The 22,001-nt window shown below is 39.3% G+C and overlaps 1 protein-coding gene across 1 annotated transcript; it reads right to left on the reverse strand.

The window, feature by feature from the left end:
* Nucleotides 1-1,188: 1,188 nt before the first annotated feature.
* ABHD17B (abhydrolase domain containing 17B, depalmitoylase) lies at nucleotides 1,189-21,567 on the reverse strand. Its single transcript, XM_062599555.1, has 4 exons — nucleotides 21,498-21,567; nucleotides 15,052-15,526; nucleotides 2,629-2,808; nucleotides 1,189-1,960 (listed from the first exon to the last, which is right to left on the reverse strand). The coding sequence occupies exons 2-4, from the start codon at nucleotides 15,516-15,518 to the stop codon at nucleotides 1,741-1,743; spliced, it is 867 nt and encodes a 288-aa protein (XP_062455539.1). The 5' UTR covers nucleotides 15,519-15,526; nucleotides 21,498-21,567; the 3' UTR covers nucleotides 1,189-1,740.
* Nucleotides 21,568-22,001: the final 434 nt, after the last annotated feature.

Here is a 22,001-nt window from a genome sequence, read left to right on the forward strand (position 1 = left end):
AAAAAAACAGTTGTTTGAGAACAAGCTTAATTTCATTATATTAAAATAACAGCCAGAGAGAACAGAACAAGAAGTCACTGATGATTTCATTGAAAGCTAAATATGAATTCGTCACAGAATAATGTTTAAAATGCAGGTTTTCTGCAGAAAACCTGCATGTTAAATAGCTAACTGCAGAAAAAAACACCAAAAAAACCAAGAATTATAAGACATGGGAGTGCAAGGGTAATCAAAGCAACAGATGCTGATAAAGAAATTTGCCAACAACTAATAACAATGGGTTAATTGCATTGTTTCTTAGATTTCTCATAGTTAGTGTAACAGTATTTCTTATTTTGATATCACAATTATATATTGCTTTCTTTTCAGAAAAAAGGAAGAAAGAACAGCAAGTGTGTGGAATATTGTTTACTGTTAATCAACACATCTGAACCAAAGTCTTCACAATACTTGGTAACACATTTAATTATACAATAGTCTCAAACAATCACAAAAACAAGCAGAACAATTAACTACGTAAGGCCTTAAAATTAGAAGCACAGTGTGTATTGTTGGAATATTACTTTGTTTACAAATCAGGTTACATATAACTAAGTTTATCTTTCATAGTTTTACTCAAGCAAAATGCATTCAAGGGAAAGGCAACTTACAAAGTTTATTTTACTATGAGTTAATAGAAAAATGTCAAACAGTTTTTTACTGGCCCCTCCCCACACTGTCCAGGAGTGATTAGTAAAATTTCCATACAATACTCAAAAAATAATAAGCTTTTACACTAAACATCCAGAAGTAAGCCCAAACAGACAACTGCAAACTTGCAAAATGTTTATTACAAAGTTGGATAAACTTCCAGGTTCTTTCTATTGAAATACTGCATCTCTACACAATGAATGTTTAAAACTATGTTGTCCACAAAGTTTTTCTAAGCTCTAGAAGTCTTACTGATTTTGAAGAAGTATTTAGTGGCCTCAGTAGCAATCATGTGAATGATATTTATGTAGTAACACTGGTAACTTGTGACAGTATTTAGGGTGGGCCAAGACAACTGAGAAAATAAGTGGGTAAATTTGATCCTTACCTTTTAAGTTAAACAAAACAACTAACAAAAGCAAAACTAAGCATGAAAGACAAAAAAAAAAAAAAAAAAAAAAAAAAAAAAAAAAAAAAAAGGAAAAAAGGAAAAATCTATTTCGACCTCCTCCCTCTATAACAGGGCATGGGTCATTTCCAGTGACATGTTTATTCTCATTACATACATGAGTATTTGCTCAAATTTCATGGCTATTGCATTTTTACAAGACAACTGCTTAAAAGTCTGGTTTTTTTAATTTACACCTGTGCGACAGAGTAAGTCACAGTACATTTTGAGATGTTTAAAAAGTATTTATAAAGTTGTTTCTGATATGCTAAAGCATTTGGCAATACTTTTACAGCATCTGATTTTATAGAATGAAAATTTCATACAGTACTCCTTGTGATTTTTTTTTTGTACATCTAAGAAGAAAAAAATTTCACACAAAGTAGTATGAACTGTCAAGCCTGACTGCATGATCATGTAATTCCAGTTTATAATACCGGCATTAAAACCTTCATTAATTATGTTGACAAATCATTACCTGTACATTTAATGAAGGCAACCAACATGATTTGAAAACACAACCTTCAGGTTTTATGTTATGTATTTATCAAGGTATACAGTTCTGCAGTGAAATGAAAAAATATGTAAATATACAAAGAAAATTACAAATTCACTAGTTCCTGTGACACAAATTGTTTTAATCTTTCAAGGTACTGTCCATAGAGTTCCACATCATTATGGCCTGCTCCTTCTACCCACAGTGGTTCTACAGGTCTCTGGCAACGCTCAAATAATGCTAGGCCATGTGAAAAGTCAATTACTTCATCTTCAGTCCCATGGATTATTAACACAGGAGATGTTATTTTAGAGATTTTGTCAATGCTGTAAGAAAAAGATTATATCTGTGAACAGTCAGCCATATTAAACTTTCTCAAAGGACCAGAGACTCTTAATTTCACTTTTTAATTACACATTGTAGTTTTAACCATTTAAAATTGTTTAAATCATTAAAAAATTAATCTTATCAACATTTTGGAAGCCATTTCAGTAGCATATGTAAACTACACAGAAAAGAACAGTTTACAGTGGCCAACTAGTCGTGTAGTTCTGACAAAAAAATAAGTAGATTTTAATTGAAGAAAACGTATTACTTTCAAGTATAATTTCAGTTTTTGCTACTGAAATAAATATTTGCAAAATACTATTTATAGCTACTCAGACTAGCAATTCACTGGAAGAGAGCTCCTTGTTAGCATTCAATGGTTACATATAGCAAAGCTAATCACTTTTAAATAGATATGCATTGAAATGATTAAAAATGGGAAAAACCTGTAAGATTTATAAAGTTTTGTAAACTCTTTGGAATAAAATATTCCTTATTGTTATAATTTGCTCTCATCATTCTCCAGTTATTTTTTAAATTCTCTAAATAAAATTCAGAGAGTTTCCGTATTACTTGTTTCCTCATTCTAAAACTTCAGTAATGGGGGTGGGGGGAGGGGAGGGAAGTAGGAGGCAAGGAAAGCATGCACAAAAATCCCACAACTTACTTTGGGAATGCATCAAAGCAGTACGTCTTCTTTGTATCAGGAAAAGCTACTCTCATGCCTGAGGTCAATGGAGAATGAAGAATTACAGCAGCACTTTCATACCTCGCAGCAAGATCCACAGATGGTACAGTTCCTATACTTTGGCCATATATAATCACATTTTCAGGGCGAATTCCGTACCTAGAAAATTAAACATGTATAAAAAATGCCACATAAAAAGGAAACAGATCAGTTCCTACATAACTAGACAAAAAAGCCTCTCTGCTCTGTAGATCAATGTTTCCCAAAAAGGATGAACAAGAACTACAAAACTGTAGCTGGTAGAAGAACAAGAAAGTATGTTTTATAATCTTCCTTTTATTTTAAGTGAGAAATGTTATTTACTCTGTATTTACAGTACTTTTTCAAAGGTAAAAATCAACTGCAATACAAATTAAACAAAACTGCTGCCCTGAATGACACTGAAATGTGCATGTATGTATGTGGCGTTTTTTAATATGCATTTATGAGTGCAGTTGTAGAGCTGATAAATTCATGACAACTCTGGAATACAGTTGTAAAAGAACTAAAGCATCTGATCTATTGGATTTAATAGAAGCCAGCTGTATTTTAGGGAGATGAATGTTTTACATATTTATGTTTCAACACAATGTGATGACCATAAAAATAGCTGTATACTTCTACAGATAATTGTAGTAGACGTGCAACAGAAAACTGCTTAGAGTTTTACTAGCTGTATGGTTCCATCAAATGGAGTGCAGACAAACTTACAAAATATTTGGTCAGTTTTACTCTTCTGACACTCAGCAAAAGTGACAAGCTGGTAACACTACTCAGCAATTTTTGGAGACCTAAATGTAGCCCATACAGGCAATGGCCAGAATATTATGGTTTCTACATAACAGCTGAGATGCTTCCTTCTTATTAGAGTTACTTTGACACGCAGGCTATGAAGAGGAATATCTAACCTAACGCACAATTGAGACTGTCTAGTAAGCACTAAAAAATTGAAGTCAAAGCCCCTGATAGTTAAATGAAATCACTTCCATTTTTCCATCTAATTAACTATGGTAGACAATAGAGTTGTCAACATCAGTTTGATATTAACACAGCTCAGACCTAAAATATTTTTCCCACACTACTGTGGATACAAAGAGGGTTTCTCTCCCAAGTAACACAACAGTACTGGAAAAAACTGTTAGCAAACAGTTATGCTGGCAAGAACATCAGCCACACTAGAAATGAACTACTGATATACCATCAATCTATATTGACAAAGTACTCTTATGGGTTAAGACTACAAAGGTGCATCTAGCTGGACACCCTTGTTTTATTTATTTAGAGTACCTTTAAAAGGAAGAGATACTTCACTACATTCAAAAAACTAAAATGGTTCTATTGTATTATCAGAAACTTAAGTCTAAAGTAGACTGGTTTAAAACACCATTGTGGAACAGTGTGAGGCTAGGTTTAATAGCTACCAGTATTCCTGAAAGGAGAGCCTACAAACTATTTTCAGATGAAGTGAAAGGCGGCTATGGAAAAAAAGGCTTTGCTACATGCATGCATCCATTCTGTCAAGGGCAGGACAGTAGGGTCAGATGAGAACAGCCACACAAAAGAAATTTCCAAACAAGCTCAATCTGCCTATATGTCATCTTTTTGCACAGCTCCAGTAAAACCAGAGCCACAGAGATACAGAAAAAATTTGTAATATTTTGTAAATATGGCCAAATTTTACAGTAACCGGATAATGCACAGAAGAGTAGAATTGTTAGTAAAGTCTAAAAACCTCAAAATCCAGAATATTAGGAAAAAGAATGTTCCAAGTGTTCCAAAAGATACAAAAGGTACCAATCAATCAAAACCAAAAATCCACAAGTACTCTTCAATAAGCCAGAAAACATGCCATATGTTACTTCAGTGTGTAATAAGCACTAATAAAAATAAAAAAGCTAGAAGGATTTCAAGAAAGATTTCAAGAAAAAAAAATCAATTTACATTAAGTGTTACTACAATACAAAAATCATTGACAGATATAATTAGGCACCTCCAAAAACTTTCTAACTGGGGCTAAAACCCTCTGTTTGCAGGTCACAAATATAAATATATATATATATATATATATACACACACACACGAAACACACACACACACGAATATATACGCACATACATACGCACACATTTTATACCATGACTACTCTTAATTACTAACATTACTTTTATAAAGAGTTTCTAGGATTATAATCCAGTTAGTTCTTAAATGCTAAGGCTCTCAGTCATTAATTTTGAACCACAATCAAAATCCCCATCTTACAACAGTCCTCAGTGAAAGGGGGAACCTCCCTCCACAAACTTCAAGATTAATTTACACAAAAATAAAATAAATTAATGCTTTGAAGTCTAAACAGTTGTAGGGTCTTCACACTACTTCTGTATCTCTTCTTCCTATCATTCCTATTATTTAATCTCCAATTCAAATAATTCAAATCACATTTGTCCATTTTGAAAATACAGTATGTCCTTTTATTCCTTTTATTTGAAGAAATTTCACATTAAATACCTCACACATTGCATCATTAATATAACACTGAGTTTACACAACATATTAACACGTAAATCTCAAAATACCCTGCAAATTTTTACACTTGCATTTCCTCAAGTATTGAGTTTTATAAGATCCAGGCTTCTGTAAAGAAATTAAAAGAAAATTAAAGTACATTTTGGAACAAATATTCTCTCCTTTTTCTTTACTATTCTCCTTACAGTTGAGCTGTCCTTAGGCTGAAGGATTTTGATCCAAATATTAGCTGGAAAAAGTAAACCAAGAATAGTATTTACTATTTTTGGATTAAAGTAATCCTTTCTCCATCATTGCCAAACAGACTGCCTTCAAAGCAGAACTGTAAAGAGCCAGAGACTTGTTTTATAGTTTGGAAACTAAAATGTGAAGCCAATCACCGGTACTAGTGGTTCAAAGCAGCCAGATTTTAGAGTATTCTGGCAGGACAAAAAAGCAAAAACAAACAAACAAAAAATCCAAGAACCTTGGAATCCAGAGATTAACATCTGTCACATCTATTTTTCCATTCTTCTTCCTTCTCTTGAACAGACTTTTGAAAAGTAGGGGAGAAAGGAGGAGCCAAAGTGTGCCTCAGTTCCTTTTTTTTTTTTTTTTTTTTAATACCACTTTTCAAGCTAATACTGCTTGAAAACATCTGTTGGTAATTTCTTTTCTTCTTTTTGGACAGATAAACTTCAAGAAGTTTAGTGGAAAATTATTAGTAGAGAAAGGCTACAGACCTGGTCTCCTACATTAAGGAGTGTCAAAATCAAGAAAAAAACAGCAGTAACTGTTCTCTTTAACAGGATCTTAGAACTACAGACTATCCTAAAGAAAGGGGAAGTAACAGTTAAAGAGCTAAATGCTCTAAATAGCAGTTCAGGTAAGAGCTCAAAGATATGCTGTAAAAACTATTCACAGAATCACAGAACAGTTGAGGTTGGAAGGGACCATTGTAAATTGTCTAGTCCAACCCCCCTGCTCAAGTAGGGTCACCTAGAGCATGTTGCCCAGGACCCTATCTAGACGTTTTTTTGAGTATCTCCACAAAGGAGACTTGACAATCCCTCTGGCAACCTGTTTGAGTAAAGAATTTTTTCCTTATGTCCAGATGGACCTTCCCATGTTTCAGCTGGTGCCCAGCTGGACACTATGGAAAGGAGTTTGGTCCCATCCTCTCTACACTCTCCCTTCATATTGATAAGGTCCCTCCTTAGTCTTCTCTTCTCTGGGCTGAACAGCCCAAGCCTTTCTCAGAGAGATGCTTCAGCCCCTTCATCATCATAGCAGCCCTCCACTGGACTTGCTCCAGCGGCTCTAGGTCTCTGGAATCCAGCACCGGACACAGATTCCAGATGTGACCTCACCAGGGCTGAGTAGAGGGGCAGGCCTGTTGCTCCTGACTTGCTGGCAATTCTCTGCCTATTGCATCCCAAAATACCATTGGTCTTCTTGGCCACAAGGGCACATTGATGGCTCACTCTTGTTGTTGTTGTCCACCAGGACTCCCAGGTTCTCTGCACAACTCCTTTCCAGCAGGTAAGCCCCCAGCTTGTACTGCTGCATGATGTTATTTCTCCTGGGTGCAGGACTCTGCACTTCTTTTGCTGCACTTTGTAAGTTACTCTCTCTGCCCAACTCTCCAGCCTGTCCAGGTCTCTCTGAATGGCAGCACAGTCCTCTGGTCTATCAGCCACTCCTCCTAGCTTTGCGTCATCAGCAAACTTGCTGAGGAGACACTCTGTTCCTTCATCCAGGTAACTGATGAATAAGTTGAATAAGACTGGACTTGGTATTGACTCTTTGGGGACACTGCTAGCTACAGGCCTCCAACTAGACTCTGTGCTGACGATCACAATTCTGTGAGTTGGACTGAGAACTGTCTGAACGGCAGAACTCACTGTCTACTCATCTAACCCATACTTTAGCTGGTCTATGAGGAAGTTACAGGAGACTGTGTTAAAAGCCTTACTAAAGTCCAAGGCAGACAAAATCCACTGCTCTGCCATCATCCATCCAGCCAGTCATTCCATCAAAGGCTATCAGATTGGTTCCCGTTTGTGAATCCACGCTGACTACTCCTGGTCACCTTCTCATCCTTCATATGCTTGGAAATGGCATCCAAGATGAGCTGCTCCATCACTTTTCCAGGGATAGAGGTGAGGATCACTGGCTTGTAGCTCCTTGGGTCCTCCTTCTTGCTTTTCTTGAAGGCTACTGTGACATTAGCCTTCTTCCAGTTCTCAGGCACCTCCCTTGATCAGCACAACCTTTCAAAGATGGTGGAGAGCAGCCTAGCAATGATGTCCGTCAGCTTCCTCAGCATTCATAGATGCACTGCACGCCATCAAGGCCCACGTACTTATGAATGTCAGGTTTACTTAAATGTTCTCTAACTCAGTCCTCCTCCTCCAAGGGAAAATCTTCATTTCTCCTGACTTTCTCCTTGGTCACCAGGGTCAGGGATTCCTGAGAGCCAGTCTTAGCAGTAAAGACTGAAACAAAGAAGGCATTCAGTATCTGTCTTTCCCATATCTTTTGTCACCAAGGCCCCTGCCACATTTAGCAGTCAGCCCACATTTTGCCTAGTCTTCCTCCTGCTGCTCATGTATTTAAAGAAGTCCTTCTTGCTGCTTTTAACATCCCTTGCCACACTGAGCTCCAAACGGGTCTTGGCATTCTTAGTCCCATCCCTGCATACAGTGCCCTTTATTTCTCCCAGGTGGGCCGTCCTAGCTTACACCTTCTGTCCACTTCCTGTTTGAGTTTTGCCATCAGCTTCTTGTTCATCCATGCATGTCTCCTGCCCCCTTTGCTCAACTTCTTGCTCACTAAGATGCACCCTTCTTGAGCTTGGAGCAGGTGATCCTTGAGCACTGACCAGCTCTCTGGGTCCTCTCCTCCCTTTAGGGTCCATGGGATTCTTCCAAGAAGATCCCTAAAGAGGTCCACATTTGCACTCCTGAAGTCCAGGGTTGTGATCCTACTTCCTGCCCTACTCCTTCCTCATAGGATCCTCAGAACTCCACCATCTCAGGGTCACTAGAGCCAAGGCTGCCTCCAATTTCTCCAAACAGCCTTTCCTTGTTTATTAGTACAAGATCAAGCAGCGCACTTCTCCTCACCGGTTCCTCCATCACCTGTGCCGGAAAGTTATCATTAGTGCTCTCCAGGAATCTCCTGGATTGTTTGTGCCTTCCTATGTTGTTCCTCCAGCATATATCAAATTGGTTTAAGTCCACCATGAGAACTAGGGCTTGTGATTGTGAGGCTGGTTCTTGCTATCCATCTGTAGAAAGCCTCATCAATTCCCCCTTCCTGATCAGGTAGTTGGTAGCAAATGCCCATAACACATTGCCCATGTTAATCTGCCCCTTAATCCTTACCCCAAGCAGACCTCTATACATTCCAGTTTTTCTCTCATATACAGGGTGGTGACTCCTCCTCCTTACCTTCCCAGTCTGTTCTTCCTAAAGGACCTTTAGCCATCCACAGCAACATTCCAGACATGCGAGTTATACCACTGTCTCTGTAATCTCAATGAGATCATAGCCCTGTGACTGCATACAAATCTCTAATTCCCTATCCTGTGTGCATTGGTATACAGGCACCTCAGAGAGGTATCTGAGCATACTGATTTCCCAGAAGGAGTGCAAGAGCTTTCCCCAGCATATTGTCTTGTAGGTACTTCTTTAGCTGCATGCAATTGCTGGAGATATCCCCACTTCAGCCTTGTTCTGCTGACTGCATGGTATCTGTAACTCTTCTCTTTCTCCATCTTTCTTAGTTTAAAGCTCTCCTTGTCAAGCTGGCAAGCCTGTTGTCAAAGATATGTGCACCCCATTTAGTGAGGTGGATCCCATCCCTCCCAATCAATTGTCAATCTTCAAACGGGATCCCATGGTCACAGAAAACAAAACTCTGCTGCTAACACCAGTGGTGCAGCCAATTGTTTTCTTGGAGTATCTGTCTACTCCTCCCATCCCTTCCCTCACTAGGAGGACTGAGGAGAAAATGACCTGCATCGCCACATCCTGACGACCATCCTCAGAGCTCTGTAATCCCGTATTTACTTTCCAAGTTGCACTTGATAGTACTGTTGGTGCCTACATGGAAGAGTCGCAGGTGGCAATAGTCAGAGGGGTGGACAAGCTTTGGAAGTCCTTCCATGACACCTCAGATCTGAGGCGTTGGCAGGCAGCGAACCTCTTTAGACAACATGCCAGCTTGGCAGATGTGCATGCCTCCATGCCCTGCAAGCAGAGAATCACCCACTATAATCACTCATCGTTTCTTCTGGGTGTTCCTGAGTGACTCAAGTTCCATCAGCCCAGCTGCTTCACTTGAAGGCATGCCCAGCTTCTTCTCAGCATTGATATCTTTGATACCTTTGATATCTTTGAAAGTTGATCATAGTAGTAATGTAAACACTATTGTCCACTCAAGTAATCTTAGAAAACTTGTGCTATGCACAGCTACTTCCTGGCTTTTTGTTGCAAGGTCCATTATGGCTTCAAACAAGCAAAAGACCTGTCTGTCCTGACACAAGTAATCTTCTTTAGGGCTACGTTATTCTGGAGTGATTTTTGCATGAAAAATTGGACAGATATTTTCCAGAGTTTAACAGGTGACCACATCATTTTTCTCTTTCTCACAGCAACTGAGATTTCAATTCCCTTAAACACCCAATTAATCATTTACATTTACGCACCTAAGGACTATCTGCAAGGAAAGGATGTGGAACCTGAAGAATATTTATATAGGTCTATTGACACAAATTTGCTAGTGTCCACAGAAAGCATTCTTCCCTACCAGAGCACTAAAAATGCAAGTTAATAGTATTGTTAAACCAACAACTGCCACAGAGAATGGAACCACTTTCCTATTCGCATCTTCTGCCACGTGTTTCCCTTCACTGGGACTTCTCAGGTAGTTCAGGAAACTGAACTAATCCCTCTGGGATCAGGGTAACAACCAGTTTTCTGCTCCTTTATGTTATACAACTGTCTATCTTCAGGGTCAAACAAGAAAAGACATGCTGTTGGTGAGGTAAAGGAGGGAGCAAGGCAATATACCATTGTACCTGTACCATCAAACCAGTCCCTAGTATCAGAACACAAGCTAACACAGGACTCATAAAGCCAGTAGGAATTAAATTTTACTCTTGCAGTAACAGTCCTCTTTTCCAAGCTTATATATGCTGACTAGACCTAGATAATCTTAATGAAAGCAACCCAGATATAGATGGATTCTTGCTGTGGAGTCAATGCTGAATAACATTGCCTAATCTTTTCAGCTTTGAGGGGAGGACAAGGGACAGATTGTTCAACTGCACAAAATAATATTTTTGTGTTTGTGACAACATGCTCTAGTAGAAACTCCTTTATTATTTCCTTTATTTTTTTGCCCCTGCCACAAGAGGGCCTTTACAAGCTTTTCAAAAAGCACTTATTGCTAGTCCTCCTCTTATTTCCTACTTATTGGAAATATCTTGTATTCCTACAACTGACATGCAACCTACAAATGCATGTCTGACTCTTAACAAGTGTTTTCTGAACTTTATAGTCACCTTTAACAAGAAGACAACAGTTGAAGTTATCATAGTACACTTTGATGGTTCTTACAGTTCAAATCATTTTGCTCTTGATCTAAGGCAGACCACAGCAGTTGGTTGGTGGCTTTTTTCTTTTCCTCTAAACTACTTCTGTGAATCTAGAAGACTTCCTTCCATTACAAAAACAAAGTAAGATATCAGCACAATCTCTTTAAAAAGGTGCATTTTCAACAGTATCACTTGGGCTCCACTAACAAAGAGGTGGAAGAGATGTTTTAGAGATGCCACCACCTGTCAAGCTATTGCAATACACAAACAAGTGACAGCAAGGCTTGGACTCCTGGAACAAAAGCGGATATCCTAGGGAACTTTTAAATGCATGTTTCAGGACCTTTTGTCATGCACTGCATATGACGCTACAGCTGTAAATTGTAAGACATGAAGGGCACAAATATCTTCCACACCTTTAATTACCAACATTCCACTTCATGAGTAAAATTTGAATATATACCTCTTCCTAAACTCAGACGCATATTCCCCTACTGCATATACAACGTATAAAATCACTAGAAAGAAAATGGAAACTTAACGTTTTAAGAGAGACAAACCCACAGACCACACATGCACTGATCAACAAACTGCACCTCCTTCACCTTCTTCATAACTGTTCGGCCTTTTCTAAACTTTACAGTGTTACTAGTACCTCTGTTTTATTGGAAAGACATGTGTTTATGATAAATTGAGTATACTTTTCCCCACTGCTTTAAGTAAACGCTCAAGTTCTTTCCATCTTCTTTCTAGCAAAAAAGAAATTACTTTAAATGGAAAAAAAAGTTATGTAATTCACAAATTCTCAAAAAAAACACTTTCAGCTAACATCAGAAAAGCCTTAGTAGTATTGTATTTGATTAAGTTACGTATATTCTGTCCCCTTCAACACATCAACTTGATAGTGAGATTTACTCTTTTTAATTTTGCCAGCATTACACAGTCCACAGTAAGCAGAAATGACAAAGGTGCTTGGCTTCTCGAAGCTAAATCTGTTCATGAGGCAACCCTAACAAGCTTCAGGTTTCCCAATGAGCACTACTCACCTTGGATTTGCCTGGGGCTGGTTAAATCTCTCTATCCTGCTAGGGTGTCATCAAAGGCCTTCACAAAACAGGACAGCAAAAGACAGGCGTATCCTCATATGACTACTGGCATTTCAACACCATGTAACTATGACAGTCAGCAAAAGAATGTCTTCACCTGCAGCTTTTGTACCATCCCATGATAGGGGAGACGTAGATGGCAAGGTTGTAAACACACACACTTGCACTCAAGGTTGGGAAAAAAAGATATTAACATGTTGTCTCTGTATGTTCAGAACTCAGGAAGTATTTAGCTGCCAAATTAGTTTTCATACAGACATCTATGTGAATTACAATATTCACATACCCTTATAACAACCATGTTTAAGAAAATGGTTTCTTAACACAAGTTAAGAAACAGAACTAAGAATAATATTCAGAGTGATAGTAAGGTTAGTACAGACTAATCTCACTAGCCTGCATTAACCTCACTAGCACTCTGAATATTATTCTTAGTCCACAGACTATTCCATCTTGGGTCTCCAGTCCCCACTGGAAAATTGTACCAGGATTGTCCTTCCAAAGTACCACTTAAGACATGTAACATGTCTCCACCACAAGCAGCTGTGTTGACTGAAGAACTAAGTCTGCATCAGTATTTCAGCTGTCCCAGAAACATCTTTTAATGTTAGGTCCTGTGAGCCCATTTCTCACAACAGGGAATGGAGTTAGCTGCGGGTGGCTGTGACCAACCTCCCATGTAGGCAATTTCTCTGCTTTCTTTGTTCCACCAAACAATCCAGGAGGAATGGTTTGAAAGCTAGGAGCCATCTCTTCTCTCATGCCATCAACACAAATTTCAAAGGAATTAATGTTATACTTAACTTCTATCCTACAAACAGTCCACAGAATTAATTTGTTTTTGTTGCAGAACACTTGACATCATAAAGGTTAAAAATGGCACCAGCGTAATCCTAACAGAACAGGCTATGCTAGAAAAGTGAATCAATACTGCAGCAAAAGCTCAAAGCCTATGTTTTGGTCAAGATATTCATTAAGTAGTTAAACACAGCTGAGCACTGTCTCAGGGCTCCAGAGAATACCATGGACTGGTAACTGAACTGTGATGCATGCCCAGAAAACAGCAGTTGCAAAGTCATATGCTTAACTTGTCCCCTCTCCATTCAGTAATTAAGGTAAAAATAAAAAATAAAAACAAAAGTCTGCCAGTTGGAAAGTTGTTGAAAGTAGCACAGAGGAAACTAGTAACAGCAAACACTTTTTAATCAACAAAAAAAGTCAGTTCAGGTTTGAGAAATCCACAAATTGAGCAGACCAAAGTGCTATCTACTCTATAGAATCATATATTTGTAAAGGTGATTTTGACACAAAAAAATAAATGCAGGCAATAAATGTGTTTGAAGTCACTCTTGATTTGAGGAGGGAGAAGAAAATAAAAGGAAAATATATTTAGTGCCTTCCTCACAAGGGCCTTCAAAGGACATACTTAAATTGACTGTATCACAGGCATATTCAGACAGCAGACTACTGTGATCAATAATCTTATTTGACTGAGAAAGGTACACTATGGGTTGTTCAAGGGTGGAGGGAAGGATGCAACCTTTTAGGTCTTCAGATAGAAATTACTGGGGAGGGAAAATTACCAATTAGTTCACATAACAGAACCTGTAAAATGACATAAACCAGTGAATAAGTTTCATCATCTACTTTGCTTCTGTTTTGCTGGTACGTTTAAACAACTTAGACTGACCAAAACAATGTGGTGTGTGGCCAGTGTGGAGTACACAATACTGTGTACTTTGCCAATTGTCTATCTTCCAGATGACCTGCCACAGTCACCAATGCATCTGTTCTAAATACTGGCTGATATAGTGGATGCTTATTTACAGCCTAACTTTCCAGTACAATCAAGAAAAATATCCAAAACTATTCTAACTGCAGAGTATAAATGTTTTAGAATATCTGAGTTATATACTGAGCCCCCTCTACTTGCATGACGTTTACAATTATAATCATTCCCCCAGCTTTAATATACAAACAAGATATATTCCTTCAAAAGAAGGTATCACACCCTGGCAATTTAAGAGAAATGTAAGATAGTATGTGTATTTAAAACATTGAAAAGTGATATTCCTCAAGGAAAAGAGAAGTAGTTAGAATGACATGGATCAAGTTCTAAATTCACTGTGACAACTTCCAGGCCCAGGATTTACAGAACCTCTATGCAAGCTCCTACACTAAGTCCAACCCCTGCTATTATGTTATTAAACAGTATACTCAACTTGTAATGATCTAACCATAATGAGTCACATAATATTAAATTCCGTTTTCCAGAACTCTTCTATTGCAAAATATACAATACCATGGGAATTTTCAAAAATAATCTTTGCATTTTGGTACTCATAAAATGAAATGAGCTTTGTTTTCAAATGGATGAAAACATGGTAAAGAAGTGCTCTCAAATTCTAGAAATGTGCATTCAGTGCTATATATATTTGGTGCCTGGATTTCCCACCTGTAACAGAGAATGCTTCCACAACCTTTTAAACTTACCATTTTATCTCCCCCAAACCAGAGTTTAGAATACAGACATCTGGAAACAGCCTTCCAGTTCCAAATTTTTTAGTGCTCAGTTTTAATTTATCTAAATTAACAGCACTGATTCAGATTCTTATTCTTTGTTTCCAACATAAAGTGTTTATGCAGATCACCCATAACCTCTGGGACAAAAACTCTTTTAGCTTTGTAAGGAAAGCAATCTAAAAAGGCTAGAACTAGTAGTCTCAATCCTGAAACAAATGTGACCAGAACACTAAACAGAAATTCCAACCCAGTCTCATCACAGTCTCTTGTAATGGCCTTTCTATTATCCCTACAAAAAAGTACCTGATGGATGTATCTGAAGAACAGTTCTCTCACCCTCATCACAAACTATGATAATTAGGATTATCTTCTAATCATTCAAGCAAGACTGAAATATACATTATTAAATTTCATCCCTTTTCAACTTCTCCAGCACATCAGCACTGCATATCGGTCCTGCCCAACATCGACAGTATCTTCAGCATAAGACATCACTGACCTCCTTTGATATGTATACATTAATCCTAAACTACAGCATATTCTATTCTGTATTTCTATTCCAATAAAGATTAAGTATAACCATTCAGAAAGCATGCTGGAAAATAAACATTGCAAGTAATATCTTACCTTGTCCTAAGAGCCACCCAAGCAGCATCAATGTCAGCATACAGATTCTTCTCTGTTGGTTTCCCAGAACTTGCACCATATCCAGAATAATCATATGAGAATATGTTGCAATTAATCCGTGAACCCAGTCCTATGTAAAAGCTGCTCATCTGACCTAGGTCAACAGCATTTCCATGCGAGAAGAGCAAAGTATACTTGGCACTAGGCGAGCAGCGCACAAACATACAGGCAATCCTGTTACCTTTACTTGTTCTAGTCATGAAGCACTCAATGGCATCTTTTTCTCTGGAAGAATACTGCCAGTCTGCTCGCTCTGAGAGATGTAAAGTCCAGCGACTACCACTCTCATCACACATCAGTGTGTATGTCGGGTCAGGAGGTAAAAATGCCAGTTTGGAAGCAATTTTCCCTGGGCATGGTGGACAACAGAACAGGCAACACAGTTCACTAAAGGAAAGATTATTCATCTTCTAGTCTGAAATAGGAAGAGAGAGTGGTATCAGTTTCTAGTTACAATCCCCCATAAAAAGAACAAAGAAAAACTCATGAAAAATATAAACTTAGCCTCTCTAACAAATGAATAATTTTAGCTGGCGCATTTAACAAAACGTATCTATAGTTATATGAACAAATTCCTATACAAGTTTATTTGATTTTATTAACTGATCCAAAATGAAAGAAAAATATTAACTCTAACACCCTGCCAGTTTTAAAGTTGAAAATCGAAATACATTTATCCATAGCAAGAACAAGCATTAATTTTGGAGTTTGTTTTGAGGAAATAAAGTCCTTTACCTCAAGGCAGTAACAGAAGTCTTCACCTCCTTGAAAAATATATATCTCTTTAAAGAACTATTAAAATATGCTATCATGTTTGCAGGATATGAAGGCAATGAAGATCTCTGTAGCCAAGGATCACTAAAATGCTTCCCAACTGGAGAGAAAATAAGAGTAATGGGCCTCTGCAAGCAGTATCAGCAGCACGAAAGGTGCAGGAAGATCCAAATTTTTAGGAGGCAAAATAAGGTACTTCTACCAGCCTACAGAGTACTGGAGACCTTCAGTACGCTAAAATCCAGCAATAAACTCTCACCTGCTCCTCACACTGCCTGGCACCAGTGTTTCTGAGCCCCTGACAGAAGTTATTAGCCAAGGTTCCTGCCTTACGATTTGGAATTGAGATCATGTCAATATTATCTGTTTTAATAAGGCTATTTTTACTCTATGTTAAAAAAAAAATCCCACACCCAAACACTGTATCAGCAGATACTTGATAAATTAATACAACCTACAATACCAATTACAGGTACTGGTTAACAAGGTGGAGTATAATAGTGATAATAATAAAATACTACACATACACCTGAAACAAGCTTGATAAAGACACAGCTACTTTGTCAGAGAGGCACTTTTCCCTCTTAAGGAGTAGGGAAGAAAAATGTGTTGGTAACTTGCTCACAGGAAGAAGGGGTGACGAAGTCTACCAAGAACCATGCTGGCTATAGAGCACAGCTAAGATAAGCATTCTTCTTCCTTTCTTGATGCTAAGGTGTCTGATATTTCAGCTTAAACAGTTTTTCCATCCCAACTCTATCCTTAGGTCTCTAATTCAGTTCTCAATAGATCATACAAACAGTAACACTTGTATAGCTTGATGTGCCATTTTCAATGGCTAGATCTGAGTCTATGATCAGGAATAAAACAAGCTAGCTATAACATCTGCGCTGGTTCAGAAATACCTGCATAGTCCAGCAACAACAGAAAAATCTTACTTCTAACTATAATACTTTGCAATATTGGATTAGATTTCAAAATTAATCCTCTAGCTTGTATACAAGTGTAGTGTTCATGCCTGCACACACTGCCAACTCCTTTGAAAAGCTTCATAGAATACTGTTGTAGGAACTGTTGAATATAGATCACAGCACAACTATCATTATTTTGTATTTGTGAGCGGTGTCCAACCTATTACAAGCTATGAATATATACTGCACGTAATATCTCAAAGAAAGCATACTTGTAGAGTAGTAAATAAGCACCACAAGACAGCCTGATGAACAACATGAGCATTCTTGGAATAATACTGCTCTTTGTAGTGGGGGGGAGGGGAGGGGGAACTGTTTTACCAAGAATGCTATGGTTGAGCGCTTTCATTTTAGACCTCCAGTTTTCTCTGAAACAGAGGGAAATCACATATTCTTAGATATCACAGGTAGCCAAACACTACTAACACAGAGGAGATAGCTGAAAGGGTACATTGGTCACCTTCCACAAAAATCAGATTGTTTCTTGAATGACCAGTACTGAGTAAAAATGACCGTATTTCTGGTAGTTAAAGAAACAATAACCGCATATATGTAATCAGTACAAGTAGTCACTGAAACTTGTAATGGCTCATCTGTTTTCTGCCAGGCAAGATCATCTGGATATTAAGTTTAAATTTAATCTGCAAGACAAGAAGAGGGACCATGGATTTGCAAAAGGCTTAAACTATCTTATATGTACAAAAAGCTCAGCATTTTTTCCTTCTTTACTTTTCTTGGAGCTGATGAGAATGAACTGGAGATCACCCAGATCACAACCTGGAGAAATTGTTTCAATACTTGAACAGGCTCTTTTTGCAAAAGAGTCTGTAACCCAGAATTCAACCGTTCTATTTCTACCAGAATAACAATCACACTGACCTGTTCTGAGTGACTTTTTCCACTTTATTGGAAAAACTGAAGGCTAGATACATATAATACAAACTGTTTTATGTTAAATATTTATTTATAATTTACATGAAAAATCTAGCCACATCTCCAAAAGTGAGATACAAATAGCCTGCTATAGCCAAGACCAACATACTGCCTTCTATCCCAGCAACAGAACTATCGCTATAGAATTTCTTGCTTTCTTCTCAATCCACATGTCAGAAAGATTTAAAAGGTAAGTTTACTTTATGTATAACTCTAAACAACACAAACTACAAATATGATTTCACTCAGAAAATATTTGCTATTTGTCCTAGTCATTTCAGAAGACTGAAAGCTGGTCTGCGGAATTCACATAAACAGCAATATGGCAGCAACCATTTCAAGTCATACTACAGACTAAACAGAATCAGCTGAGGTAGTACAGTCCCCTCAAATAGTTTAAATGTGCTAAAAATTGACTTTTGCGACATATGGCAAATTATGAGCCATGCTGACGAATATAACTCGGATACAATTTCACTCCTATAGTAGACTGTAACATAGCTTTTAGGTAATGTTTCACTCAGTCCAATGGAAACTCTCTTCAATCTAAAGATTGTGATCCTGCTATTGTTCTCCATTTAAATCAACAAAAAATACTTGCTATTTCCCTTACCTGAATGTCCTAAAAACACATCAGACCCTTAGCCCCACTAACTGAATAAATCTGACACACAATACCTACTGAACTCCCTCAGGAGGATACCTTCAACTAAATGCAAACAATGTTTTCATTATACTGGAACTGATTTGTCATTCATTGTATTCACATGAGTGTGTTCTTAACCTCCGGATCTGGAATGAAATCAGGATGTGAGAGAGTCTCCAGAGTGTATAGAGTAATTCTGATATCAGTGTTTAAAAGTACAACTGAATCAGCATTTCAACCTAGTAGTTATCCATGAGATGTCATCATTTAATTTCAGTTAGAATACTCATTATCTTTCCTCAAAAGGTATACACGTGAGATACTCCATTGAAGGGATTAGTGGATTTATTATTTAAGTGTTTTTAATGAACCAAAAGCATTTAAACATGATTTCCTAATGCTTCATCTAGCCAAGAATTGTTAATATACAGGTTAAAAAAAGTCAGAAGTAAACCTTTATTCAGCATCACCCAGCATTGGCAACAGCAGTTCAAAATTCCATTTAAAGATGAACAGACTTAAAGATCAATAACTCCATTAAGTCTAAAATAAGACTTATAGAACATCAAGAAAATATGAGTGAATTTGTGTTAAAAATCACTTTAATCACATGCTGGCCTGATGACTGCTTTATCTGAACTCTTTTACTAAAACTGAGGGAAGAAACAACATCCATCATAGATTCCCCCAAGCAGACAGTTCCACGGATACAGGTGAATGTTTTTAGCTCATCTATTCAAAACTTGTGTTAGTAAACACAGTCCTATTATCATCTAACATCTTTTTAGCACGCATGATGTAAATAAATATTTTCCCTCTTTACAGCAGCATCTTCAAATGTAGAGATCTACATACCTCAACAACATAACTATTTCACTACTTCTGCTTGTTAATTCTGTTCTAATAAAGAAACTAATGCTGTTCTGCAAAGACAGTTCCTGATGCTGGTAAAATTACTCATTAAAAAAAAAAGATACTAAGAGAAACATATATATCCTTTAAAATCCAAAATTTTGCATCTTTACTAAAAAGAAAAAAATCTACAAAAGAAACTGAAATGCATCGGCTTTTATTACTGCATCTAGATAGACTAAGAAATAAAACAGATCTAAATAGCATTACCTATACCCACCCTTTGCGGGACAGATTTTAAGAGGAAAAAAGAAATTATTTTATTAACTATATCTTTAACTCTCTCATGAGTAAAAAAAGTAAAGTACAAAATGGCAAAATTAAAACTGCCTACAGGCAGTAGTTTTAATCCATTCTTTAGCAACTAACCTTTTCACCGAGGCCAACAGAAGAGGGGAAAAAAAAGGCTGTCTAACCAGAAAGAAGAGCTCAAGTGTTTATCTTAGGACTCCTAAGATAACATGTTATTTCTTTCATATAAGCAAGTATTCCTGACTTCATCCCTCTGTAAACCATAATGGGAGAACAGTTTCTATTATTTATACCTCCAAGTACTTCACTCCATATTAGTAGCTTAGCCTCAAACACTTACCTAAAAATGATCTTATACTTACATTAAACATAAATTATTCTAATCCTGTATTTAAAGTTTAATTACTTTTTTCAGAAGAATTATTCACAAGAACAAGTTGTTCTTGCTGACCTTGTAAATACAGCTGACAGTTTCTAAGTTTAATGTTGCTCTAACTCAGCAACAAGCAAAAGCTCACATTGCTGGGTTTTTTTAATCATCATTTTTTATTATATATAGCTGAAATAAGAAACTATGGCACAGCATATATCACCCTTTCAATGAAGACAACAAAAAGGACATTTGTGTTTAAGCCACTATTGAAACACTAACATTTATTACACCATCTACAGTACACTATTTTGGAACAGAAGGCTATGAACATTTCCAACCTGTTTAGTAGTCAAAGGAGCAAAAAGTGAAAAGGTATTGTTAAAATAAAAGTGCAAAAAAATCAGTATGTAACTTAGTGTTATATAAAAGTATTAAATTAATGGAACTATTCAGAAGGAACACATAGCAGATCTGGAAAAGAACACAGAGGAAGTCTTTCAGCAAGAAAAAGCCCATACCCAGAAATACCTTGAAGTAACTCTTTAACCTTCTAAGTATTTCTCAAAGAGCACAATGACCTTACGTGAAAACTAAGCAGCCTGATAGGACCAAAACTGCATTTTTGAAATAGTTTGATTCTAAAAACAACAAAAATACAGTTTTAGTAGTCTCACAAATTTTAAGAGTACTAGAAAGTCTCAATAAAAACAACACAGAAAAACATTTGGGATCGTATGAACCACTGTTTCGCTGGTTAGTTTGCATACTTCCAAACAGACCTAATGGCAGAGTTGAATGAAGTAGGGAAACACAGACTGCAACATTCAGCCATTCCTGCTCACCTAAAAAACAAAGCAACACTCCAGAGATCTCAGACTGAGAAGTGTGGGATTAAGTCAGATTACATAATGTTTTGCAAGCTCCAAGCAAGACACTGCAGTACGGTACCGGGCGGCCGGAGGAATCCGCGCACACCGCGGCGCGCCGAAGCCCCCAGCTGTACTTCAGGGGCACCGGCCAGCTGGATCCCTGCACCAACCAGGGCATCGATGGCGAAAATACGTGTTCTTAGAGCCGGTCTGTTCTTAAACAGCTCTGTCTGGTCTTCTGCAGTCGCACAACGTCGCAGTCACCTCCCGGCCAAGCGTTTTTAACGGCGCATTTAAATCGGAAGCACCTGAGCGCACCGCCGCGGCCGCTCGAGCCGCGGCAGCGCCGCGCAGCAGCTCACCAAACTTCGAGCAGGGGCCCTGCGACGCGACGGGCGGCGCCGGGGCCGAGGCCGCCCGCGCGGGGCCCCCTCCGAGGCCCACTGAGAGCCAGCGCTTACCCGGCCTCTCGGAGGCTCCTTCCCCGAGCGAAGGCCCCTCCGGTAGGGCGGCGAGGCCCGGCCCGCGGCCGCCCGCGAAGCCTCCGCGCCGCGGAAGCGGAGCCGGCAGCCGCCGCCGCCGCCGCCCCCGGCCCAGCGCCCCCCCGCCGCCGCCGCGCGCGCCCGCCCGCCGAGGGCGGAGGAGGGGGCACCTACCTCCGCAGGGCGCCCGCGCCGCGGCGCGCGCCCGCCTGCGGCTCCCTCGCTGGGCGGCGGCGGCGCGCGCGGCCCCGCGCTCGCCCAACGGTCGGCCGCCGCTCGAACGCTGGGCCCGCGGGGCGGCTGTGCTGAAGGACGCCGAGCCGAGCCGAGCCGCGCCGCGCCGCGCCGGCAGCCGTCGTGCGGCCCCGGGCGCCTCGCCTCGCCGAGGGGCTGCGGCCGACGGAGCAGCTGCCGCGGCGGCAAGGGGACGGCGGGGCGGGCGCAGCCCCGCGGCGACCAGCGGCCGGCCGCGCCGCCGCCGCCGCCAATGGGAGCGCAGCCCGCAGCTCCGCTCCGGCCACTGAGCAGCCGCCTGCGGCCGCGCGGGCGGGGCGGGCGGCGAGGCGGCGAATCAGCGCGCGCGGGGCGACCGTGCGGACGCTGCCTGCGGCCAATGGGCAGGGTGGGCGGGAGCTCCGCGCCCGCAGCCAATGGGGGGGCGGCGGAGCGGGAGCCGGC

Source organism: Rhea pennata, chromosome Z, assembly GCF_028389875.1.
Source record: "Rhea pennata isolate bPtePen1 chromosome Z, bPtePen1.pri, whole genome shotgun sequence".
Classification (NCBI taxonomy): domain Eukaryota; kingdom Metazoa; phylum Chordata; class Aves; order Rheiformes; family Rheidae; genus Rhea; species Rhea pennata.